Source organism: Macaca mulatta, chromosome 11 (assembly GCF_049350105.2).
Source record: "Macaca mulatta isolate MMU2019108-1 chromosome 11, T2T-MMU8v2.0, whole genome shotgun sequence".
Classification (NCBI taxonomy): Eukaryota; Metazoa; Chordata; class Mammalia; order Primates; family Cercopithecidae; genus Macaca; species Macaca mulatta.
The window spans coordinates 57976916-58000466 of record NC_133416.1 but is presented as its reverse complement, the minus strand read 5'-3'; the positions used below and the strand labels follow the sequence as shown (position 1 = coordinate 58000466).

The 23551-nt window shown below is 43.5% G+C and overlaps 1 protein-coding gene across 50 annotated transcripts in view; it reads right to left on the bottom strand.

The window, feature by feature from the left end:
• ATF1 (activating transcription factor 1) overlaps window positions 1–23551 on the bottom strand; it is a 61585-nt gene that overhangs the window by 27489 nt on the left and 10545 nt on the right. For 34 of the 50 annotated variants that reach the window (XR_013400560.1, NM_001261536.1, XM_077952340.1 and 31 more), the window contains 1 exon segment: window positions 14689–14787. Coding sequence is in view for 28 of the 50 variants with exons in the window: in XM_077952340.1 (XP_077808466.1) it covers window positions 14689–14787 (99 nt within the window). In the remaining 22 variants the exon portion in view is untranslated. 50 annotated transcript variants of the gene reach the window in all.

The following is a 23551-nucleotide window of genomic DNA, read 5'->3' as shown; positions in this document are numbered from 1 at the left end:
ATGATCTGCCCGCCTCAGCCTCCCAAAGTGCTGGGATTGCACGTGCGAGCCACCACACCTGGCCGACTTCGTGGCTCAAGCCTGTAATCCCAGCACTCTGGGAGGCTGAGGCGGGCGGATCACGAGGTCAGGAGATCGAGACCATCCTGGCTAACACGGTGAAACCCCGTCTCTACTAAAAAAAATACAAAAAACTAGCCGGGCGAGGTGGCGGGCGCCTGTAGTCCCAGCTATTCGGGAGGCTGAGGCAGGAGAATGGCGTAAACCCGGGAGGCGGAGCTTGCAGTGAGCCGAGATCCGGCCACTGCACTCCAGCCCGGGCGACAGAGCGAGACTCCGTCTCAAAAAAAAAAAATTAAATAAAATAACCCAAACAGGCCTTTAGAAGGAACATAAAAAATCAATTCTCCACATTAGTTACTATCTACAGAAAGCCTTCCCCTAAACTATTTAGACATCAAATTTCCAGAGACGCTTCTTTTATATGTTATCTCCTTCAAAAATGAGTTCTAGTATATAACTACTCATTTATATCCCACATTAAATCTCTATCATTTTATAGAATAGAATTAGTCACAACCCAATAATAATTAAGAAATAATAACCAGTAATTTAAAATAAGAAAAATCTGTCACTTTTTCTCAAGCATCATAAATACTTTTTTTTTTTGAGGCAGAGTCTTGCTCTTGTCACCCAGGCTGGAGTGTAATGGCACAATCTCGGCTCACTGCAACTCCCGCCTCCCGGGTTCAAGTGATTCTCCTGCCTCAGCCTCCCAAGTAGCTGGGAATGTACAGACACTTGCCACTACGCCTGGCTCATTTTTGTATTTTTAGTAGAGACAGGTTTCATCATGTTGGCCAGGCTGGTCTTGAACTCCTGATCTTGTGATCTGCCCGCCTCGGCCTCCCAAAGTGCTGGGATTACAGGTGTGAGCCACCGTGCCTGGCCATAAAATGCTTCATTTCTAATCTAACTCATAAAACTACACTGTCCCTAAGCTTACTCCAAAGTCTTCCATTGAACTTAAGAAAATAAATTGTAAAACTAAGGAATTACTTGTAATTAAAATCAAATAATTTATCTTTAATAACAGCACCAGCAAATAAGAGTAAAATTTTCATATAAAAACTAAAAAATCCACGCAGCCACCTCCTTTCACATGTGAATACCACATAAAGATGCAGCTCCAGTTTTGAAAACATTGCCATAATCAGGAGAAGAAAATGAGAAATACAGCTTTTCTTCTAGGAGAGCTGCTTCTAAAAATGAGAGATGACTAAAGGTATTCTGGGACTCACAGAAATCGGAAGATAAAATGGGAAAAGTAGAAAGAAAAGGAATCTAGGATGGCTCTTTCTTTCCTATTTTTGTCAGGCATTAATAGGAAGGTAGATAAATACAAATAAGAACTTTCCTCTACAACAAGACAACTCTTTTATTTGACCTCCATAAATTATACGGTAGGTAAGTACTGACTCCATAAAGCATATAGAAAGTACCTGGGATAAAAGGGTGCTTTCCTTTTTTAAAAAAAGTCCTTCATTTCCTTAAATCATTAGCAATAACTTTCCCTAAAACTGTCTTCTATTTTCACTAGATATTATATACATGAAACCAGAAATTCTAAAACTTTTCTGTTTGCCTGATTTGGTCTGCAGTCTAATTTATAAGACAACTTTATCTTGGTTTATAATATTATAGGTACAGCAACGGCAATGTATCTGAAGACTCAGGGTCTAAAAGTCCCAACTCTTGACCACTAAGTCTTCAAATTTCTATACTGTGTGCACATGCGGTGGGTGAATTACAGAAGACTGAGCTGTCTGGATGACCCCCGAACCTGTACTTGCTCTCCAGGAAGAGGTACAGTTGTCACTAGTGCAGATCCTCTTAATGACAATAGAACAAATACGAATTCAATTAACAAAATATATATTGTACCTATGCATGTAAGATAGCTGAGTTCTTAACACTGGAAACACATTTCAGAGCTGATTATATTGAATTGCATCATTAACCAAACATTAGGTACCTTCTATTGACCAGAGGCTGAACTAGGGACTGAGAGTACAAACTAACTATAACAACCAGAATAAGAGTTATAATATAGGAAAATTACAAAGCACTGTACTGTGGGAGCAAAGAAAGGGTGTTACTTCATCTGGGTTTTGAACGATTAACAATTACTTGAGGGCTATGTATGGAGGGGCAGGAGTTAGGGGACTGGAAGGTATTTTAGGCAGACGAACTGATTGTGCAAAAACATGGAGAATCTTTAGCACATGCTATTCTGAAGAGATGTGGCTGAAAACTAACCAAGAAACCAAGAGTCAAAAAGTGAGTAAAACACCAACTTTGGACAGCATCTTGAAAGAAAAATAAAATATTTCGAGCAAATGATTGAATCATGAAATTATAATTTATTTCTGTTGAAATCAGATGCGGTTTCATGGAAATACCACGATAAAATGCTAAACTAAGAAAAGTCCACTCATCATCCCTCAAGGCTCATCTCAGGTTCTACCTCTTCCAAAAAGCCTTCTCAAATATTTCCAGTTAACAGAGATCTCATGCCTTCCTCTGGACTACTCTGGTCCATACCATTCCTCTTGGACTTAAATCACAAAATAAAATCCTGGACTACTTCTCAGGCCCTGAAAGTAAGCTTCCTGCCTCCTTCCCTGTTCTCTTTCTTCACTTTGGGCTCCAAGAATACTGCTTTCCCTGTTCCCCCGACCCTTTTTTATTCTCCAAGAATATTGCTTTCCCTGTTCCCTTGTGTTCTTTGGGACTGAGTTTCACTTCTTCCCAGGCTGAAGTGAAGTGGCACAATCTCGACTCACTGCAACCTCCGCCCCTGGGTTCAAGCGATTCTCCTACCTCAGCCTCCAGAGTAGCCCGGATTACAGGCATGAGCCACCACCCCCGGCTAATTTTTGTATTTTTAGTAGAGACGGGGTTTCCCCATGTTGGCCAGGCTGGTCTCGAACTCCTGACCTCAGGTGATCCACCCGCCTCGGACTCCCAAAGTGCCAGGGTTACAGGCGTGAGCCACCGCACCCAGCCTCCCTGCTCCCTTTCTTCTTTCACTGAAAGTTCTTTTCTTCTTCCCAAGACTAGATGAAACAAACTCCAGTCTCATCATCCCTCAAAATGCCTAGGGTCATGAAATTCTGTATAAAATGTATCCAGCCACTGAGAACTGTAAACTCCATTTGTAGCACAAACAACGCCATTCAACTCCCCTCGTACTAACTGACCAAATTCTTGACCAATGGCTTTTGTCAGGCCAAGGATGTGTCCCTAGAATGACCCCAGAATCCCCTTAAAACGCCTGCCTGAGAAAGTTCAATTCTACCAAAAGAATTTACTGTTTGTTCCAGAAAAACTTGACTACAGGCCCCTATCCTCACTTTTCTTACAGCATTTTAGAAAACTTGCTGTTACGAATCCTTTCTCTGTCCCGTCAGATGTAAATATTCTAAAACCTAGAAGTCTTTCTTTGGGCCTGTAAATGTAGTAACCAAGAAAGAAAAGATATGGTCCCTGTCTCCCAGTCTGTGGGAGAGTAGGAGCCTAACTTTGACAAGTGCCAATGAGCAAACAAGATGGCTAATCATAGTGACAATTCCTTCCCTCCCCCGAACATCTTATGTACTTTTCCTTTAGAACACCCCAATATTTAAAAAACTTTCCATCTGTTGTGTTTCAGTGGAGCTGAGCTCAGTTTATGTTGGAGTTTCTCTCCTATACTGCAGTAATCTGATAAAATCTGTCTTGCCAAATGTCCAGCTCTGTTCCTCTCTGACAGTACCCCAATATGGGCATACAGAAATTGAAGAATAAGAATAGACAAAGAGCTGGGTGCAGGGGCTCATGCCTATAATCCCAGCACTTCAGGAGGACAAGGCAGGCAGATCCCTTGAGCCCAGGAGTTCAAGACCAGCCTGGGCAACATGGTAAAATGCAGTCTCTACAAAAAATACAAAAATTAGCCAGGTTTGGCAGCGCACGCCTATAGTCACAGCTGTGTGGGAGGCTAAGCTGGGAGGATTGCTTGAGCCCAGGAGGTGGAGGTTGTGGTGAGCTGTGATTGTACCACTACACTCCAATTCTAGCCAGGGTGACAGAGTGAGAACTGTCTCAAAAAAAAGAAGAACCCACAAGTCTTAAGAGTCTAGCTCTAGAGTTACCATTACACTTGGAAAACATTAACAAAACCGTCTCCCCACCTTTCAACAACTGAAGCCACTCAGCTAATGGAGAGAACATATGATAGGATTAATTTACATCTCTAAAAGGTAAGGGCCATCATTCCTCAAAGGTCTCTGGCAATTCATGTGATTTAATACAAGCTGTGGGTCTGGCAGGTTGAAAAGGAAAAGAGGCACCAGATTTTGATTTAGCTAGCAGTAGTAGTTCCTATCCCTTATTACTACGGTTTGCCTAACCTCACAAAATGCTCATTACTCACGGTCTCAAAGTCCTGATTCTCTTCCCAGCACCAATCTCAAACCTGATAATCTAAATATTGAGAGACCTTTCAAAGGAGGAAACGGAGGAGCTGGTCCCCAGTCTTTTTTGTGGTGGGGGAGGGGGCAGGGTCTCACTCTGTCAACCAGGCTGGAGGGCTTTGGCACAATCTCAGCTCCCTGCAACCTCTGTCCCCTGGGTTCAAGTGATTCTCCTGCCTCAGCCTCCCGAGTGGCTGGGATGACAGGCGCCCACCACCACGCCCGACTAATTTTTTTATTTTTAGTATACGTGGGCTTTCACCATGTTGGCCAGGCTGGTCTTCAACTCCAGGCCTCATGTGATCCACCCACCTCAGCCTCCGAAAGTGCTAGAATTACAGGTGTGAGCCACCGCACTCAGCCAGAACTTCATACTACTTCTCTGTCCACTGGTTCACTTATATTCTAAAGATTCTAGATTCTAAATTATCAGTCCAAAATCTAAAATAGAGCAAGAACAACTGAAAATAAACAGTAAACAGGCCAGGCGTGGTGGCTCACACTTGTAATCACTTTGGGAGGCCAAGGTGGGTGGATCACCTGAAGTCAGAAGTTCAAGACCAGCCTGGCCAACATGGTGAAACCCCGTCTCTAGTAAAATTACAAAAATTAGCCAGGTGTGGTGGCGCATGCCTGTAGTCCCAGCTACCCGAACCGCTGGAACCCAGGAGGTGGAGGTGGAAGTTGTAGTGAGCTGAGATCGGCCACTGCACTCCAGCCTGACCAACAGAGCGAGACTCTGTCTCAAAAAAAAAAAAAAAAAAGATCTCATTTAATATATATTAACACTGAACTACGTATCACAGTCGATAGCACTGTTAACTCATGTCTGAATGAAACTTATCTAATACATGTATTTCCTCCATAAGGCACATCACAGCCTTCTTGCACTTAGAACACAAGATAGCACTTTGTACTATACCTGGGAGTCATTTTTAAATAGCAAAATCACCAACAAAAAGGAGAAAAATGCAAAAAATGTAGTTATACTAACTAGACTGCAAAGAGGCCAATTGTTTATACTATGAGAGCTGATGCAAGAAGAAACAGCGTCACCTTGTTTGACTTCAGCTAGGAATACAGGGAATGACTCAAATTTTTTGCCACTTGGCACATGTCCATGAATAACCGCAAAAGTACCATGAGTATTGTTTTTGGAGTTAGAATTTTATCAAGTAGGCAAATTTGCAAATACAGAATCTGTGAATAATAGGAACCAGTTCCAGCTACTCAGGAAGCAAAGGCAGGAGGATCACTGGAGGGCAGGAGTTTGAGGCTAAAGAAATATGATCATGCCACTGCACTCCAGCTTAGGCAACAGAATAATACTCGGTTTCCAAAAAAAAAAAAAAGGGGCCAGTTGCAGTGGCTCATGCATGCCAGCACTGCACTTTGGGAGGCTGAGGTGGGTGGATTATTTGAGCTTAGTAGTTTGAGACCAGCCTGGGCAACACTGCAAAAACCCCATCTCTACAAAAAAATACAAAAAAATTAGCCGGATGTGATGGCACACACTTGTGGTCCCTGCTACTTGGGGAGCTGAGGTGGGAGAATTGCTTCAACACAGGAGGTCAAGGCTGCAGTGAGCTATGTTCACACTACTGCATACCAGTCTGGGTGACACAATGAGACCCTATCTCACCAAAAACAAAAAACAAAAAACAAAAACAAAAAAAGATTGGCTATAAAAGTTAATTTTTATTCCTCATCTTATTTGACCTATCAGCCACATTTTACACAGCTGACCATCACTCATGCTGATTTCCAAGATTTGAGTTACTCTTGATTTTCCTCCTACCTCACTGACAATCCCTCTTCAATCTCCCCAAACTCCAAATGCGAAGGAAGCCCAGATCCACTGACTCATCTCTACAATACTTACCCTTCAGTCATCCCATCTAGTCACATGACTTTGATCACACTACACCCACGTTAGAGAGACATCGTTCCACAGTTCTTGGATGCTCTATTTTTCTCTCTGTCCTTTCCTTTGTTTTCTGTTTTCACTGTGGGTAATTTCTACTGACCTATCTTCAAGTTCACTGATTCTTTTCTTAGCTGTGTCAAGTCTACTATAAACACGTACTTCACCTGTGTCACCATTTTTTTTTTTTTTTAGACAAGGCCTCACTCTGACACCTAAGCTGGAGTGCAATGGTGCGACGTTGGCTCACTGCAACCTCTGCCCACTGGGCTCAAGCAATCCTCCCACTTCAGCCTCCTGAGTAGCTGGGACCACATGGTGCACACCACCATGCCTGGCTTGTTTTGTTTTGTAATTTTAGTAGAAATGGAGGCTTGCCATGTTGCCCAGGCTGGTCTTGAACTCTTGAGCTCAAGCAATCTGCCTGCCTCGGCCTCCTAAAGTGCTGGGATTACAGGCGTGAGCCACCACACCATTTTTATTTCTGACATTTCCATTTGACTTTTTCATATAGTTTCCAACCCTCTGCTGAAATTCCCCAGCTGTCCATGCATGTTTTCCACCTTTCCCACTGGAGCCTTTAACATATTATCCATTGTTATTTGAAATTCACTCTCTGATAGTTCCAAGTTGGGTTATTATCCTGAGTCTGGTTCTGTTTATTGTTTTGTTTTTTGACAGTGAGTTTTTTGTGTGCTTTTGGTATGTGTTTTGTAATTTTTGCCTGAATGATAGACATCATGGGTAAGACAGTACAGACTAAAATAAATAGTATTTATCTTCAGAAATGGGAAAACAAGAGGGTACACCTCTTCACTAGGGGGTGTGTGTGTAGGTGTAGGGAAGGGGTTGAGTCATCTATTCAACAATTGAGCTGGGTTTGGATTTTGTTGTTGTTTGAATTACCTTAAGAGTACTACCAGCTTCAAATTCCTCTAGCGTGACTTTCTGCTTAGGGTGGGGCTGGTATGTCAGAGGGTTTTTTCTCATTGTTCTTGCCACATACTCAGCCTTAGGCTTCATCTGTGCTTCTGACCCAAAGAGGCTCTCTCCATACTCTTGTCCCTCCCCCAACGGTAGATTGCTATTGCTTGACTTGACAGCAGCAACAGGGAGGTTCTCTGTTCTCCTGGTCCAGTCTCAGTCTCAGGTAGGCTCTACGTCCCTTGGTTACAGGGGATGGGGCTTTCTCCCAGTGGCAGAAAAACTCTAACAGTCTAAGCCCTTAACAGTTTCCTGCCATTTCCTCAGGGTTTGTGGGTTTTCTTTTTCTTTTTACTTTTCCCAGACACAATGGAAAAGAGGGTTTATTCCCTTTCTCCTAGTGGCTTAAAGATTTTTTTTCCAAAGGAAAAAAAGGTCCAAGTAGGCCTATACCACCTACCAAGGCATTCTCTGGTCTTCCTTGTGTCCCCGGCCCCATTTTTCTCCTAAGCAACTGTTGGAGGTCCTCGGAGAAAAACCTACAAGAGGGTATGAACTGTCTTTGTGTCTGCAGCTCCCAAGGATTCTACATGCTCATGCTTGCCTACGCTTGGACTTTAGCAATTCATTAATTTTCCTGCTAGTATGCAGCCCTGCTTTCTTAATGTGCTCTGCCACAGGTGAGCCACGCCCACACCCCACCTCTATGAGTTTGTTATTATTTTATAGAACATACAACATATTTTTGTTTTAGGGTAAGAGTAACATTCTTTCCAGCTTTCTACATCCTAGGGGGAGTTTGGAAATCATTCCATGATTATAAATACCACCTATATAGCCACAGCTCCTAAATTTAGATTTCTAGTCTGGACCTCTCTCCTGGACCCCAGACTCATGTTTCTAGCTGCCTACTGGATAAATCTACTTGGATGGTCTGCCCAACAGATTTTAGGGTGGCTCCCATGATCTGCAGCTCCTGGTGTTTGGGACTTTGTCTAAACCTCTCCCCTTGAGAGTGGGAGGGACTTGTGACTTGCTTCTAACCAACCTTATTAGGCAAAGATGATGGGATGTCATGTTTTATCACAAGGAAATGGGATGTCATTCCTTTGATTATATTATGTATAAGACTCTGTCTTGCTAGCAGCCTTGCTCTTACTCTCCTGCTGGACTTGAAGCAGGCTGCCATGCAGTGAACTGCATACAGAGAGGATCACATGGCAGGGAGTTACTGGTGGCCATTAGGAGCTATGGGCAGCCTCCAGCCAAGAACCAACCAAAAAACTGAAGCACTCAGTCCTATAGCCACAATGAAATGAATTCTGCCAACAAACTAAGTGAGCTTGGAAGTAGATTCTTCTCTAGTCTAGCCTCCTGCTAAGAATTCAGCCCTAGCCAATGCCTCAATTGCAGTTTGGTGTGAGACCCCAAAGCAAAGAACCCACTTAAGATATGCCTGACCCCACAAAAACTGTGAGATAATAAATGTGTGTTGTTTTAAGCTATTAGCTTTGTGGTGATTTGTTCTGCAGCACAGAAAACCAACACAGATACTAGTACAGACATAACATGCCTAAAAACCAAATTCCTGATTGCCAACATTCCCCTAAAAAGAAAATGGAAAACATCCTCCAGTGTTGTCAATAAATGGCAATTACATATATACATGTGTGTGCACATATATATATATATATATATATTTTTTTTTTTTTTTTTTTTTTTGAGACAGGGTGGGTCTACACTATGTTGCCTAGGCTGGTCTGGAACTCCTGGGCTCAAGCAGTCCTCCCACCTGAGCCTCTCAAGCAGATGGGATTGCACGCATGCACTACCATGCCCAGCTCAAGTAATTTCATTCTTACAGTTGCTCAAACCAAAACTGTGACATCAATCTTGGCTCCTTCCTTTATTTAAAACTCCACATCCAATCCAAAAGCAAATACTATTGGCTTTACAACCAATATATATCCAGAATCTTAACTTTGTCTCATCACTACCACAGCTACCACATTGGTCCAAGCCATTGTCATCTCCCATGTACATTACTGTAATGCCTTCTAACTGGTTTTCCTGTTTCTACTCCACAAAACAGTCTGAGGGATTCTTTTAAGATATGCCAGATAACGTTTCTACTCAAAACACTCTGAAGGTTCCCCATGTTACCCAGATTAAAACACAAAAATATTACAGTGGCATATGCCCTGCATTATCTGGCACTCTCCCCTCTTCGCACCCCAACCCTCTCTGCGTCATCCTCTATCAGTCTCTCTCCCAACACACTGGCCACCTCAGTGTTCCTTGACCGTATCAAGCACATATTAGTCTCACAGTTTTATAACTGTTGGTCCATATAATTGAACAGGTATTTCCTCAGACATATGTCTCTGACTACCTTGTATAAAAAGAGAAGTCCCCTGTCCTCCACCACTAACTCTCTCTCTCTCCTATCCTGCTTTGTCTCCATGGCACATATTACCAACTGATATGTTTTGTTGCTCGTCTCTCCAAAATTAGAATATAAGTTCCAGGAGAGCTGAGACTTTTGTTCACTGCTATATCCCCAGTTTATACTGAATTATTGTAAAATACTGTTTCCTTTATGTAATTTGTTTTTTTTTTGAGACAGGATCACGCTCTGTTACCCAGCCTGGAGTGCAATGGTGCAATCACGGCTCACTGCAGCCTTGACCTCTGGGGTTCAAGTGGTCCTCTCACTTCTGCCTCCTGAGTAGTTAGAAATACAGACAAACGCCTCCACACCTGGCTAACTTTTTAAATTTTTTAGTAGAGACAGAGTCTCACTATGTTGCCCAGGCTGGTCTCAAACTCCTGGGCTCAAGTGATCCTCAGTATCCCAAAGTGCTGGGATTATAGGTGTGAGCCATCGTGGCCAGACATTTTTTTTTTTTTTTGAGACAAAGTCTCACTCTGTCACCCAGTTTGGAGTGCAGTGGTACGATCTCGGCTCACTGCAACCTCCCCGGTTCAAGCAGTTCTCTGCCTCTCGAGTAGCTGGGATTAAAGGTGCACACTACCATGCCTAGCTGATTTTTGTATTTTTAGTAGAGATGGGGTTTCACCATTTGGGCCAGGCTGATCCTGACCTCGTGATCTACCCGCCTCAGCCTCCCAAAGTGCTGGGATTACAGGCGTGAGCCACTGCGCCCGGCCTGCCAGCCATATTATTTTAAAAAATCACTATAAAATGATTTACTACCGGCCGGGCGCGGTGGCTCAAGCCTGTAATCCCAGCACTTTGGGAGGCCGAGACGGGCGGATCACGAGGTCAGGAGTTCGAGACCATCCTGGCTAACACGGTGAAACCCCGTCTCTACTAAAAAATACAAAAAAAAACTAGCCGGGCGAGGTGGCGGGCGCCTGTAGTCCCGGCTACTCGGGAGGCTGAGGCAGGAGAATGGCGTAAAAACCCGGGAGGCAGAGCTTGCAGTGAGCTGAGATCCGACCACTGCACTCCAGCCTGGGCGACACAGCGAGACTCCGTCTCAAAAAAAAAAAAAAAAGATTTACTACCTAGAAATGTATTTATTTCACCTCACCGTAAATATGCTTCTGAGAAAATTTGGAGAAGAGTCACATCTAACCAAAATAACTGAAATATATATATAAGTAAGCCAACTGAATTAGAACATTTCTGTAAAGAACTCTATTAACAGAAAAATAATCAAAGAAAGACTCCACCTTATTTTTCTAGCACCATTTGGAGAAGACACTGCTATTCTTCACAGATATAGCCAAATAATGCAGGATATATGAAGCTTAAAGGATTAACCCTTTGGGTCACTGGTTTTCAAACCTTTTGGTCACAAATCCTTTCAACATTCTTAAAACTTACTGAGGACCCCCCAAAATTATTTGAGTTATATTTATTAATACTTACTAAAGGCCAGGCGCGGTGGCTCAAGCCTGTAATCCCAGCACTTTGGGAGGCCGAGACGGGCGGATCACGAGGTCAGGAGATCGAGACCATCCTGGCTATCATGGTGAAACCCCGTCTCTACTAAAAAATACAAAAAACTAGCCAGGCGAGGTGGCGGGCACCTGTAGTCCCAGCTACTCGGGAGGCTGAGGCAGGAGAATGGCGTAAACCCGGGAGGCGGAGCTTGCAGTGAGCTGAGATCCGGCCACTGCACTCCAGCCTGGGCGACAGAGCGAGATTCCGTCTCAAAAAAAAAAAAAAAAAAAAAAAAAAAAAAAACTTACTATATTTAAAATTAAATTTAAAAAAGTTAACAGTTCATTTCAAAATACAATAACAAATCCATTACATGTTACCATACCTATTTCCATTAATACATTTTCAAAAAAAAATTAGTGAGAGAAATGGCATTGTTTTACATTTCTGCAAATTTCCTTAATATCTGGCTTAATAGAAAACAGCTGAAATCAGCTGGGTACAGTGGCTCATGCCTGTAATCCCAGCACTTTGGGAGGCCGAGGTGGGTGGATCACTCGAGGTCAGGAGTTCGAGACCAGCCTGGTCAACATGGTGAAACCCCATCTCTACTAAAAACACAAAAATTAGCTGGCCGTGGTGGTGGGCACCTGTATTCCCAGCTACTCGGGAGGGTGAGGCAGGAGAATGACTTGAACCCAGGACGCAGAGGTTGCAATGAACCGAAATCACACCACTGCACTCCAGCCTGGACAACAGAGCAAGACTCTGTCTCAAAAAACAAACAAACAAACAAACAAAAAAAGAAAAAGAAAACAGTTGAAATCTCTTCTGATTCAACATTATGTTATCATACATTGTTCTGGTTGAATTATATGAAGAAAATCCGCCCTCACATAGATATGCAATTAGAAAAGATATGTAGGCCGGGCGCGGTGGCTCAAGCCTGTAATCCCAGCACTTTGGGAGGCCGAGACGGGCGGATCACAAGGTCAGGAGATCGAGACCATCCTGGCTAACACAATGAAACCCCGTCTCCACTAAAAATACAAAAAAATTAGCCGGGCGTGGTGGCGGCACCTGTAGTCCCAGCTACTCGGGAGGCTGAGGCAGGAGAATGGCGGGAACCCGGGAGGCGGAGCTTGCAGTGAGCCGAGATCGCGCCACTGCACTCCAGCCTGGGCGACAGAGCGAGACTCCGCCTCAAAAAAAAAAAAAAAAAAAAAAGATATGTAGTGTTTTAATAGCCTTTTCATTTACTTGTATTCTTTGATACAACAGCAAAACTCAGCAAGTTATAGTTTCTTAAAGGTTATTTGCTATGTACAGTCTGAACTTTGTGTATTCTGTTAACATTAAAATCCATTAGTCTAATCTTGCACTTTAAATGGCTCTTACACTCATGCTTTTTTTTTTTTTTTTTTTTTTTTGGAGATAGGGTCTCACTCTGTCACCCAAGGCTGGAGTGCAGTGACATGGTTATAGCTCACTGCTGCCTTGAACTCCTGGGCTCAAACAATCCTCCTGCTTCAGCCAAGTAGCTGTTACTACAGGTGTTGTAGTGCCACCACACCCAGCTAATTTTTAAAACTTTTTTGGCCGGGCGCGGTGGCTCACGCCTGTAATCCCAGCACTTTGGGAGGCTGAGGTGGGTGGATCACCTGAGGTCAGGAGTAGTTTGAGACCAGCCTGACCAACATGGTGAAACCCTGTCTCTACCAAAAATACAAAAAATTAGCTGGGTGTGGTGGCAGGCACCTATAATCCCAGCTACTCAGAAGGCTGAGGCAGGAGAATCGCTTGAACCCGCGAGGCAGAGGTTGTAGTTACCCGAGACTGTGCCACTCCATTCCAGCCTAGGCGACAGAGCGAGACTCCATCTCGAAAAACAAAAACAAAGGAAACAACTCTAAATATGGTTAGGCCTCTTTATTCATGGGTTCTGCATCCATGAGTTTCACATCCGTGGAGTCAACCAACCACAGATTGAAAATATTCAGGAAAATAAATTTCTCTATACCGAACATGTAGAGACTTTTCTTCTTGTCATACAGTATAACTATTGACATAGCATTTACATAGTATTACGTATTAAAAGTAATCTAGGCCGGGCGCGGTGGCTCAAGCCTGTAATCCCAGCACTTTGGGAGGCCGAGACGGGCGGATCACGAGGTCAGGAGATCGAGACCATCCTGGCTAACACAGTGAAATCCCGTCTCTACTAAAAATACAAAAACTTAGCCGGGCGAGGTGGCAGGCGCCTGTAGTCCCAGCTACTCGGGAGGCTGAGGCAGGAGAATGGCGTGAACCCGGGAGGCGGAGCTTGCAGTGAGCTGAGATCTGGCCACTGCACTCCAGCCTGGGTGACAGAGCGAGACTCCGTCTCAAAAAAAAAAAAAAGTAATCTAGAAATGATTTAAAGTATACAGGAAAATATGTAGGTTATATACAACACTATGCCATTTTCTATCAGGGGCTTTAAGCATCACAGATTTTGGTATCTGTGGGAGGTCCTGGAACCAATCTCCCACAGATACTGAGGGACGACTATATACTTAGTTTAAAAGAAAATAAAACCAAATGATCTTGACAAGATATTTAAAGGCCACCTTCTTTTCCTATATTTTAACATTTTACAGTCTTTTTTTGCTTGGTTTTCTACTGTATTTTTTATTTAATTTTATGATATGGAGTCTCGCTCTGTTGCCCAGGCTGGAGTGCAGTGGCATGGTCTGTGCTCACTGCAACCTCCACCTCCCAGGCTCAAGTGATTCTCCTACCTCAGCCTCCTGAGTGGCTGGAATTACAGGCAACTGCCACTGCGCCTGGCTAATTTTTGTATTTTTATTAGAGACAGGGTTTCACCACGTTGGTCAGGCTAGTCTCGAACTCCTGTCCTCATGATCTGCCCACCTTGGCCTCCCAAAGTGCTAGGATTACAGGCGTGAGCCACCGCGCCGGGCCTTTCCTTTTTTTTTTTTTTTTAAACATTAATGCTGGGTGTGGTGGCTCACACTTGTAATCACTGCATTTTGGGAGGCCAAGGTGGGTGGAATACCTGAGATCAGGAGTTTGAGACTAGCCTGGCCAACATGGTAAAACCCCATCTCTACTAAAAATACAAAAAATAGCCAGGTATGGTGGCAGATGCCTGTAGTCCCAGCTACTTGGGAGGCTGAGGTAGGAGAACTGCTTGAATCCAGGAGGCGGAGGTTTCAGTAAGTCGAGATTGTGCCATTGCACTCCAGCCTGGGCAACTAGAACAAAAATCTGTCTCAAAAAATAAAAATAAATAAATAAATAAATATAAATAAAAATAAAACACATTAATAATCAGTCTGAAACAAGAGATTAATCTGCATATAAAATATTCCTAACGAGCTCAGTATTTTGGCCGGTCCCTCCCTTACCTGTTGAGCAATATGAGAAATGTGAGCTCCCTGAACTGCTGAACCAGGTTGAGGTGCTGTCTCTGACGTGATACTCTTGTGGGAATCTTCCATAATCAACTACAAGGGGGGAAAAAGTCAGTTAAAATTAAATATGATACAGAATATTTAAAGTATACTATAGAGTCATATAAAAATTGATCATTTGCTTGCCTCATTGGAAAAGAACTGGTACCAATGGTATAGAGATAGAAAGGGGACTTTGCATATTCTTTAATTTTTTTGAATTTTGGTCCACAAAAACATGTTTAAATGTAATAAAAGGCACATATGAACATAAATGATGATGATTAAATTTTCAAATGTTACCCACTGAAGAATGATTACACTCTTCCTGTCTATGGACACAAACATATCTGTCTCTAGGGAAGTTTCTCAGTGCACATACAGTTTTTTATATAGAGAATTTACTGAGTAAAAGTTGAACAAATAAATAAAACTATACCTAAGGAGGTTCTAAATAGGTTCTAGAAAACTTAGATAATCAACTTCAGGATATGTAGGCTGGGTAAGAATGAGAATAAATGAGCTATGAGAGATTAAATATGGCAAATAGGGAGAGAACCACTAACAAAGAAGCTGGTAAAAGATTTAGATAGAATTTAATGTTTTTAGGCCGGGCGCGGTGGCTCAAGCCTGTAATCCCAGCACTCTGGGAGGCCGAGACGGGCGGATCACGAGGTCAGGAGATCGAGACCATCCTGGCTAACACGGTGAAACCCCGTCTCTACTAAAAATACAAAAAAACAACTAGCCGGGCGAGGTGGCGGGCGCCTGTAGTCCCAGCTACTCAGGAGGCTGAGGCAGGAGAATGGCGCAAACCCGGGAGGCGGAGCTTGCAGTGAGCTGAGATCCGGCCACTGCACTCCAGCCCGGGCTACAGAGCAAGACTCCGTCTCAAAAAAAAAAAAAAAAAAAAAAAAAAAAAAAAAGAATTTAATGTTTTTAAAGGTTATCTGCAAAGGCAAAAAAAAAAAAGAGAGGGTTAGCCAGCAAGCATATGAAAAGATGCTCAATATCACTAACTATTAAGGAAATGCACTGAAAACTATAATGAAATATCCCCTCATACATACCCATTAGAATGGGTAATATCAAGACACAGAAAATACCAAGTGTTGGCAAGGATGTGGAGAAACTGGAACCCTTGTACACTACTGTGCTGGTGGGAATGTAAAGTGGTACAGCTATTATGGAAAATGCTATGGCAGTCCCTCAAACAAAAACAGAGCAATTTCACTTGTTGGCGTATATATCCAGAAGAACTGAAAGCGGGGTCTCAGAGTATTTGCACACCTATGTCCAGGGCAGCATTATTATTCACAATAGCCAAAAGGTGGAAGCAACCCAAATATTCATCAGTGGATTAATGGATAAATAAAATAGTGACTGTACATACAATGGAATATTGTTCAGCCTTAGGAAGAAACTCCTGTCACATGCTACAACATGGATGAACCTTGAGCATATTGTGCTAAGTGAAATAACCCGGTCATAAAAACACAAAAACTTTATGATTCCACTAATTTGACGTATCTAGAGTAGCAAACTCCATAGAAACAGGAAGTAGAATGGTGGCTATCAGGGACTAGGGGAAGGAGGAAATGGAGAGTTGCTGTTTAATGGGCATGGAAAAGTTCTGGGCTGGGTGTGGTGGCTCAAGGCCATAATCCTAGCACTTTGGAAGGCCAAGGCAGGTGGACTGCCTGAGCTGAGGAGTTCAAGACCAGCGTGGGCAACATGGTGTCTACTAAAATACAAAAAAGATTAGCCAGGGGTGGTAGCGGGTGCCTGTGATCCCAGCTACTTGGGAGGCTAAGGCACAAGAATTGGTTGAACCTGGGAGGCGGAGGTTGCAGTGAGTGGGATTGTGCCACTGCAATCCAGCCTGAGTGACAGAGGGAGACTGTCTCAAAAAAAAAAAAAAAAAAAAAAAAAAGCTCTGGACATTGGTTGTACACACTATGAATGTACTTAACACTATAGAACTGTATGTTTAGAAATGGTTAATATGGCCAGGTGCAGAGACTCACGCCTGTCATCTCAGCACTTTGGAAGGCCGAGGTGGATGGATCACGAGGTCAAGAGATCAAGACCATCCTGGCCAACATGGTGAAACCTCGGCTGTACTAAAAATACAAAAATTAGCTGGGCGTGGTGGTGTGCACCTGTAGTCCTAGCTAGTCGGGAGGCTGAGGCAGGAGAATCGCTTGAATTCGGGAGGCAGAGGTTGCAGTGAGCCGAGATCGTACCACTGCACTCCAGCCTAGTGACAGAGCAAGACTCTGTCTCAAAAAAAAAAAAAAAAAAAAAAAAAAAAAGGTTAATATGGCCAGGTTTGGTGGCTCACGCCTATAATCCCAACACATTGGGAAACTGAGGCCCAAGAATCACATGAGCCCAGGAGAGACCAGACCTGGCAACATAGTGAGAACCTGTCTCTACAAAAAATAAAAAATTAGCTGGGCATGGTAGTATGCTCCTGTAGTCTCAGCTACTCAGGAGGCTGAGGCGAGAAGATTGCTTCAGCCCAGGAGTCAAGGTTGCAGTGAACTGAGATCACACTACCGCACTCCAGCTTTGTCTCAAAAAAAAAGATGGTAAATTCTGTTACGTGTATTTTTCCACAATTAGAGAGAGAGGGCAACTAGGTAGCTGCCCCTTGGCTTCACTGAATTAGTAACTGTAGATTTAAGTCTACATATTTTCTTCTTCCTTTTTTCTAAGTCAGAAAACTATTTTTTTTTTTTTTTTGAGACAGGGTCTTGCTCCACTGCCCAGGCTGGAGTGTAATGGTCCAATCTCAGCTCACTGCAGCCTTGACCTCCCAGGCTCAACCCATCCTTCCACCTCAGCCTCCTGAGGAGCTAGGACTACAGGAGCATACCACCATGCCTGATTAATTTTGGGGGGGTCTTTTCTGTACAGATGGGTTTTTGCCATGTTGCCCAGGCTGGTCTTGAATGCCTAGGCTCAAGTAATTACTGTCTGCCTCGGCCTCCCAAAGTGCTGGGATTACAGGTGTAAACCACCATGCCCAGCCCAAATTCATTTTTAACAACTGAATTGAAGCTATTGTTTTTAGTCATTGGAAAAGGCATGAAATCGCTTCACACAGAAAGTAGTTTAAATGTTTTTCCCTCAAATACATCACTAGTCTTTTTCTTCTTACACGGAAAATACACAATAGAAAGAAAACAGGATGACAGATATTAATCACAATATTGTCTAATTTCTTGTAGTCTTCTATTTCCACAACTTTACTTAAAATCATAACCATATTACATGTACTACTTTGTATCCTCACATTTTGTATCCTGTTTTTATTTATCATACATATCTTCTAGGTTTTAAATAGAAACATATTTAAAGGCTACATAGGCCGGGCGGTGTGGCTCATGCCTGTAATCCCAGCACTTTGGGAGGCCGAGGTGGGCAGATCATCTGAGGTCAGGAGTTTGAGATCAGTCTGGCCAGCACGGGGAAACCCCATCTCTACTAAAAATACAAAAAATTAGCTGGGTGTGGTGGCACATGTCTGTAATCCCAGCTACTCAACAGGAGAATCGCTTGAACCCAGGAGGCAGAGGATGCAGTAAGCTGGGACTGTGCCACTGCCCTCCAGCCTGGGCAACAGAGCCAGACTCCATCTCAAAAAAGAAAGAAAGAAAGAAAGAAAGAGAGAGAGAGAGAGAAAGAGAGAGAGAGAGAAAGAGAGAGAGAAAGTAAGAGAGAAAGAAAGAGAGAAAGAAAGAAGGAAAGAAGGAAAGAAAAGAAAGGAAAGAAAGAAAGAAAAGAAAGAAAAGAAAGAAAGAAAGAAAGAAAGGAGGGAAGGAGGGAAGGAGGGAAGGAGGGAAGGAGGGAAGGAGGGAAGGAGGGAAGGAGGGAAGAAAGGAAGAAAGGAAGAAAGAAAGAAAGAGAAAGAAAGAAAGAAAAAGAAAGACAGACTGACTACATAATACAGCATCCAGGGAATGTGCATAAATTGTATTTTTTTTACCAAAACAATACTGTCATAAACATCTCTGGTGCATAAACCTTTTTCTGTAATTAAGATTTTTTTCTGTAGTTCCAAAAAAGATAATTACTTAATGTAAGGGAATTACGTAGGAAATATTTAAAGTGTTCTGAATGAATACAAAAGCACGTAAGGAAGCAATAGAAATAATTAATTTGATAGGCAAAAAATGTGCATTGTTTCATATTTCTTTAATTCTCCATTAGTTGTGTGAGTTATCTGGTCATATCATTTGTCCATCCATTACCAGAGTCTTAGTGTTTTCCTCCTCCTTTTTTTTTTTCTTTTTTTGAGACAGGGTGTTGCTCTGTGACCCTGGCTGGAGTGCAGTGGTGCGATTACAGCTCACTGCAGTCTCAATCTCCTGAGCTCAAGTGATCCTCAACCTCAGCCTCCCAAGTAGCTGGGACCACAGGCACATATCACCATATCCGGCTAATTTTTAAAATTTTTTGTGGAGACAAGGTTTCGGCCTTGAACTCCTGAGCTCAAGCGATCCACCCACCTTGGCTTCCTAAAGTGCTGTGATTACAGGCATCAGTCACACTGGTCAATTCAGTGCTTTTTAATCTACACTAATACAAGGTAATCCCACAGACTAATATACAAACAGAAAAGACAAAATCAGGTACCTTCTGCATAATATCTCTACTAAAAATACCTTTTAAATACTCTACTTCAGAAAATATAAGAATACAGAGCAAAGAAGAAAAAAGAAGATGTAATCCTAAAGCACTGAAACTATAAAAGAGTTTTTATAATCTTGTTAATTACTAGAAATGATACTTTTGTTTTCATCTTGTTAATTACTAGAAATGATACCTTTGTTTTTTCCCTCCGTAACAATATCCTTAAGAATTCCTACTTCTCCATCTTGGACAATGTAGCAAGACCTCGTCTCCATAAAAAAATTTTTTTTTAATTAGCAAGGTGTGGTGGCACATGCCTGTGGTCCCAGATCCTGCAGGAGGTAGGGGTGCTGGAGAGGGGGACGCCCACTGATACTGGAGGATCACTTGAGCCCAGGAGGTTGAGGTTGCAGTGGGCCATGATCGTGCCACTAACATTCCAGCCTGGGTGACAGCAAGACCCTGTTTCAAAAAAGTAAGATACGGCCGGGCGCGGTGGCTCAAGCCTGTAATCCCAGCACTTTGGGAGGCCGAGATGGGCGGATCACGAGGTCAGGAGATCAAGACCATCCTGGCTAACAAAGTGAAACCCCGTCTCTACTAAGAAATACAAAAAACTAGCCGGGCGAGGTGGCGGGTGCCTGTAGTCCCAGCTACTCGGGAGGCTGAGGCCGGAGAATGGCATGAACCCGGGAGGCGAAGCTTGCAGTGAGCTGAGATCCGGCCACTGCACTCCAGCCTGGGCAAGAGAGCGAGACTCGGTCTCAAAAAAAAAAAAAAAAAAAGTAAGATACATTCCTACTTCTATAGAAACTAATATGATCAACAAAAAAACACACATAACAGTAAAAGCCACTATAATCAGCAAGTAACATCTTGGACAATAATTATAACCACCTTTCCTACAAAAAAGATAACTAACAGGGTACACACTTATAATTCCAGCTACTTAGGAGGTTAAGGCAGGAGGATTGCTTCAGCAACCCCCAGGAGTTCGAGACCAGCCTGGGGAACACAGCGAGAGCCCATCATCTCAAAAAAAAAAAAAAAAGATAACATATTTTCCATTATTGCATACATGAAGAATCAACATATCAAATAAAGCTTTTTCCAAAATAAAAACAACTTTATAGTTTCATTTCATAAACAACAGTACATACTATTTTACTGTTATCAGAATATAACCTTTATTTGTTCACTTTTTTTAAGCTATTATTTCTAAAATTGAGGTTAAGGTTAACAATGTGTTAAAAACTTGTTCAATACAGAATAAATTTTATGTGTACGAATGCATTTTCTGTAAAAATAAAGTAAGCCCCCAGTTAGCATATATAAGCTTAACAGGAGATAACCCAAAATCAGGCAGAAACCAGGGAGTAGTGAAACACCACTTCAGAAGCACCATCAATGGCAATAGAAGGAACTGAGAAATCTTGGTGGCCTGAGACCTTGCTGACACAGAAAATGTCAGGGAAGGCAGGACACTTTTTTTTTTCCCCCCCTGGAGACGGAGTCTCGCTTTGTCGCCCAGGCTGGAGTGCAGTGGCCGGATCTCAGCTCACTGCAAGCTCCGCCTCCTGGGTTTACGCCATTCTCCTGCCTCAGCCTCCCGAGTAGCTGGGACTACAGGTGCCCGCCACCTCGCCCGGCTAGTTTTTTTGTATTTTTTAGTAGAAACGGGGTTTCACCGTGTTAGCCAGGATGGTCTCGATCTCCTGACCTCGTGACCCGCCCGTCTCGGCCTCCCAAAGTGCTGGGATTACAGGCTTGAGCCACCGCGCCCGGCTGGCAGGACACTTTTAAGAAAACGTGCGGCCAAGCGCGGTGGCTCACGCCTGTAATCCCACCACTTTGGGAGGCTGAGGTGGGTGGATCACCTGAGGTGAGGAGTTCAAGACCAGCCTGGCCAACATGGAGAAACCCCGTCCCTACTAAAAAAAAAAAAAAAAATTAGCCAGGCATGGTGGCTCATGCCTGTAATTCCAGCTACTCAGGAGGCTGAGGCAGGAGAATTGCTTGACCCCGGGAGACAGATGTTGCAGTGAGGTGAGATTGTGCCAATGCACTACAGCCTGGGCAACAAGATTGAAACTCCGTCTCCAAAAAAACAAAAAAAAAGAAAAAAAACTTGCAAACAAACATTATATGCTAGACAATAAACTAAGAACCTTTTAAGCTCAACATCACTGATCATTAGAGAAATGTAAATCAAAACCGCGATGAGATACCATCTCACGTCAGTCAAATGGCGATTACTGGCCTGGTGTGGTGGCTCACACCTGTCATCGCAGCACTTTGGGAGGCCGAGGTGGGCAGATCACTTGAGGTCAGGACCTTGAGACCAGACTGGCCAACATGGCTAAACCCCATCTCTACTAAAATACAAAAACAAGCTGGGCGTGGTGGCGGGCACCTGTAGTCCCAGCTACTTGGAAGGCTGAGGCAGGAGAATCACCTGAACCCAGGAGGCGGAGAGGTTGTAGTGAACAGAGATCGCACCACTGTACTCCAACCTGGGCAACAGAGCAAGACCCAGTCTCAAGAAAAAAAGAAATCAGCCAGCATCCTGGGCAACTGTGGTCCCAGCTACTCGGGAGGCTGCCCAGGAGGCGGAGGTTGCAGTGAGCCAAGATTGTGCCACTGCACCCTAGCCTGGGCAGTAGAATGAGACTTTGTCTCAAAAAACAAAACAAGGCTGGGCGCGGTGGCTCAAGCCTGTAATCCAAGCACTTTGGGAGGCCGAGACAGGCGGATCACAAGGTCAGGAGATCGAGACCATCCTGGCTAACATGGTGAAACCCCGTCTCTACTAAAAAATACAAAAAACTAGCCGGGCGAGGTGGCAGGCGCCTGTAGTCCCAGCTACTCGGGACGCTGAGGCAGGAGAATGGCGTGAACCTGGGAGGCGGAGCTTGCAGTGAGCTGAGATCCGGCCACTGCACTCCAGCCTGGGTGACAGAGCGAGACTCTGTCTCAAAAAACAAAACAAAACAAAACAAAAAGAATGGCAATTAAAAAGTCAACAACAGATGTTGGCGAGGTTGTGGAGAATAAGGAATGCTTTTACATTGCTGGTGGGAGTGCGAATTAGTTCAACCATTATGGAAGGCAGGGTAGCAATTTCTCAAAGATCTAGAGGTAGAAATACCATTTGACCCAGCAATACCATCACTGGTATATACCCAAAGGAATATAAATCATTCTGTTATAAAGATACATGCACACATATGTTCACTGCAGCACTATTCACAATAGCAAAGACATGGAATCAACCCATATGCCCATCAATGACAGACTGGATTAAGAACATGTACATATACACCATGGAATACTATGCAGCCATGAAAAGGAAAGATATAATGTCCTCTGCAGGGACATGGACTGAGCTGGAAGCTGTAATCCTCAGCAAACTAACAAAGGAACAGAACATCAAACACTGCATGTTCTCACTTATAAGTAGGAGCTGAATGATGAAAACACATGGACACATGGTGGGGGAAGCACACCCACTGGGGCCTGTGGAGGAGGGTGCAGCGGGGGGAGGGAGAGCATTAGGAAGAATAGCTAATGGATGCTGTGCTCAATACCTAGGTGATGGGTTGTTCTGTGCAGCAAACCACCATGGCACATGTTTACCTATGTAATAAACCTGCACATCCTGTGCACGTACCCTGGAACTTAAAAGTTGAAAGAAAAAAAAAGGCTAGGCGCACTCCAGCCTGGGTAACAAAGTGAGACACCTGTCTCTTAAAAGAGAGAGACAGACAGAAATATATTTAGACAGTTACCTCACCCCAGCTTTAGAAATGGGGCAATTTGGCTGGGTGCATTGGTCACACCTGTAATACCAGAAATTTGGGAGGCCGAGGTGGGTGGACCACTTGAGGTCAGGAGTTCGAGACCAACCTGACCAACACGGTGAAACTCGGTCTCTACTAAAACTACAAAATTAGTCAGGGGTGGTGGCACACACCTGTAATCCCAGCTACTTGGGAGGCTGAGGAAGGAGAATCACTTAAACCCAGGAGGTGGAGGTTGCAGTGAGCTGAGATCACACCACTACACTCCAGCCTGGCAACAAGAGTGAAACTCCATCTCAAAAAAAAAAAAAAGAGAAAAAAGGAATGAAGGAATTCAGGCACAACAAAATTTGCAGAAATACAGTCGAGTGTGTTGG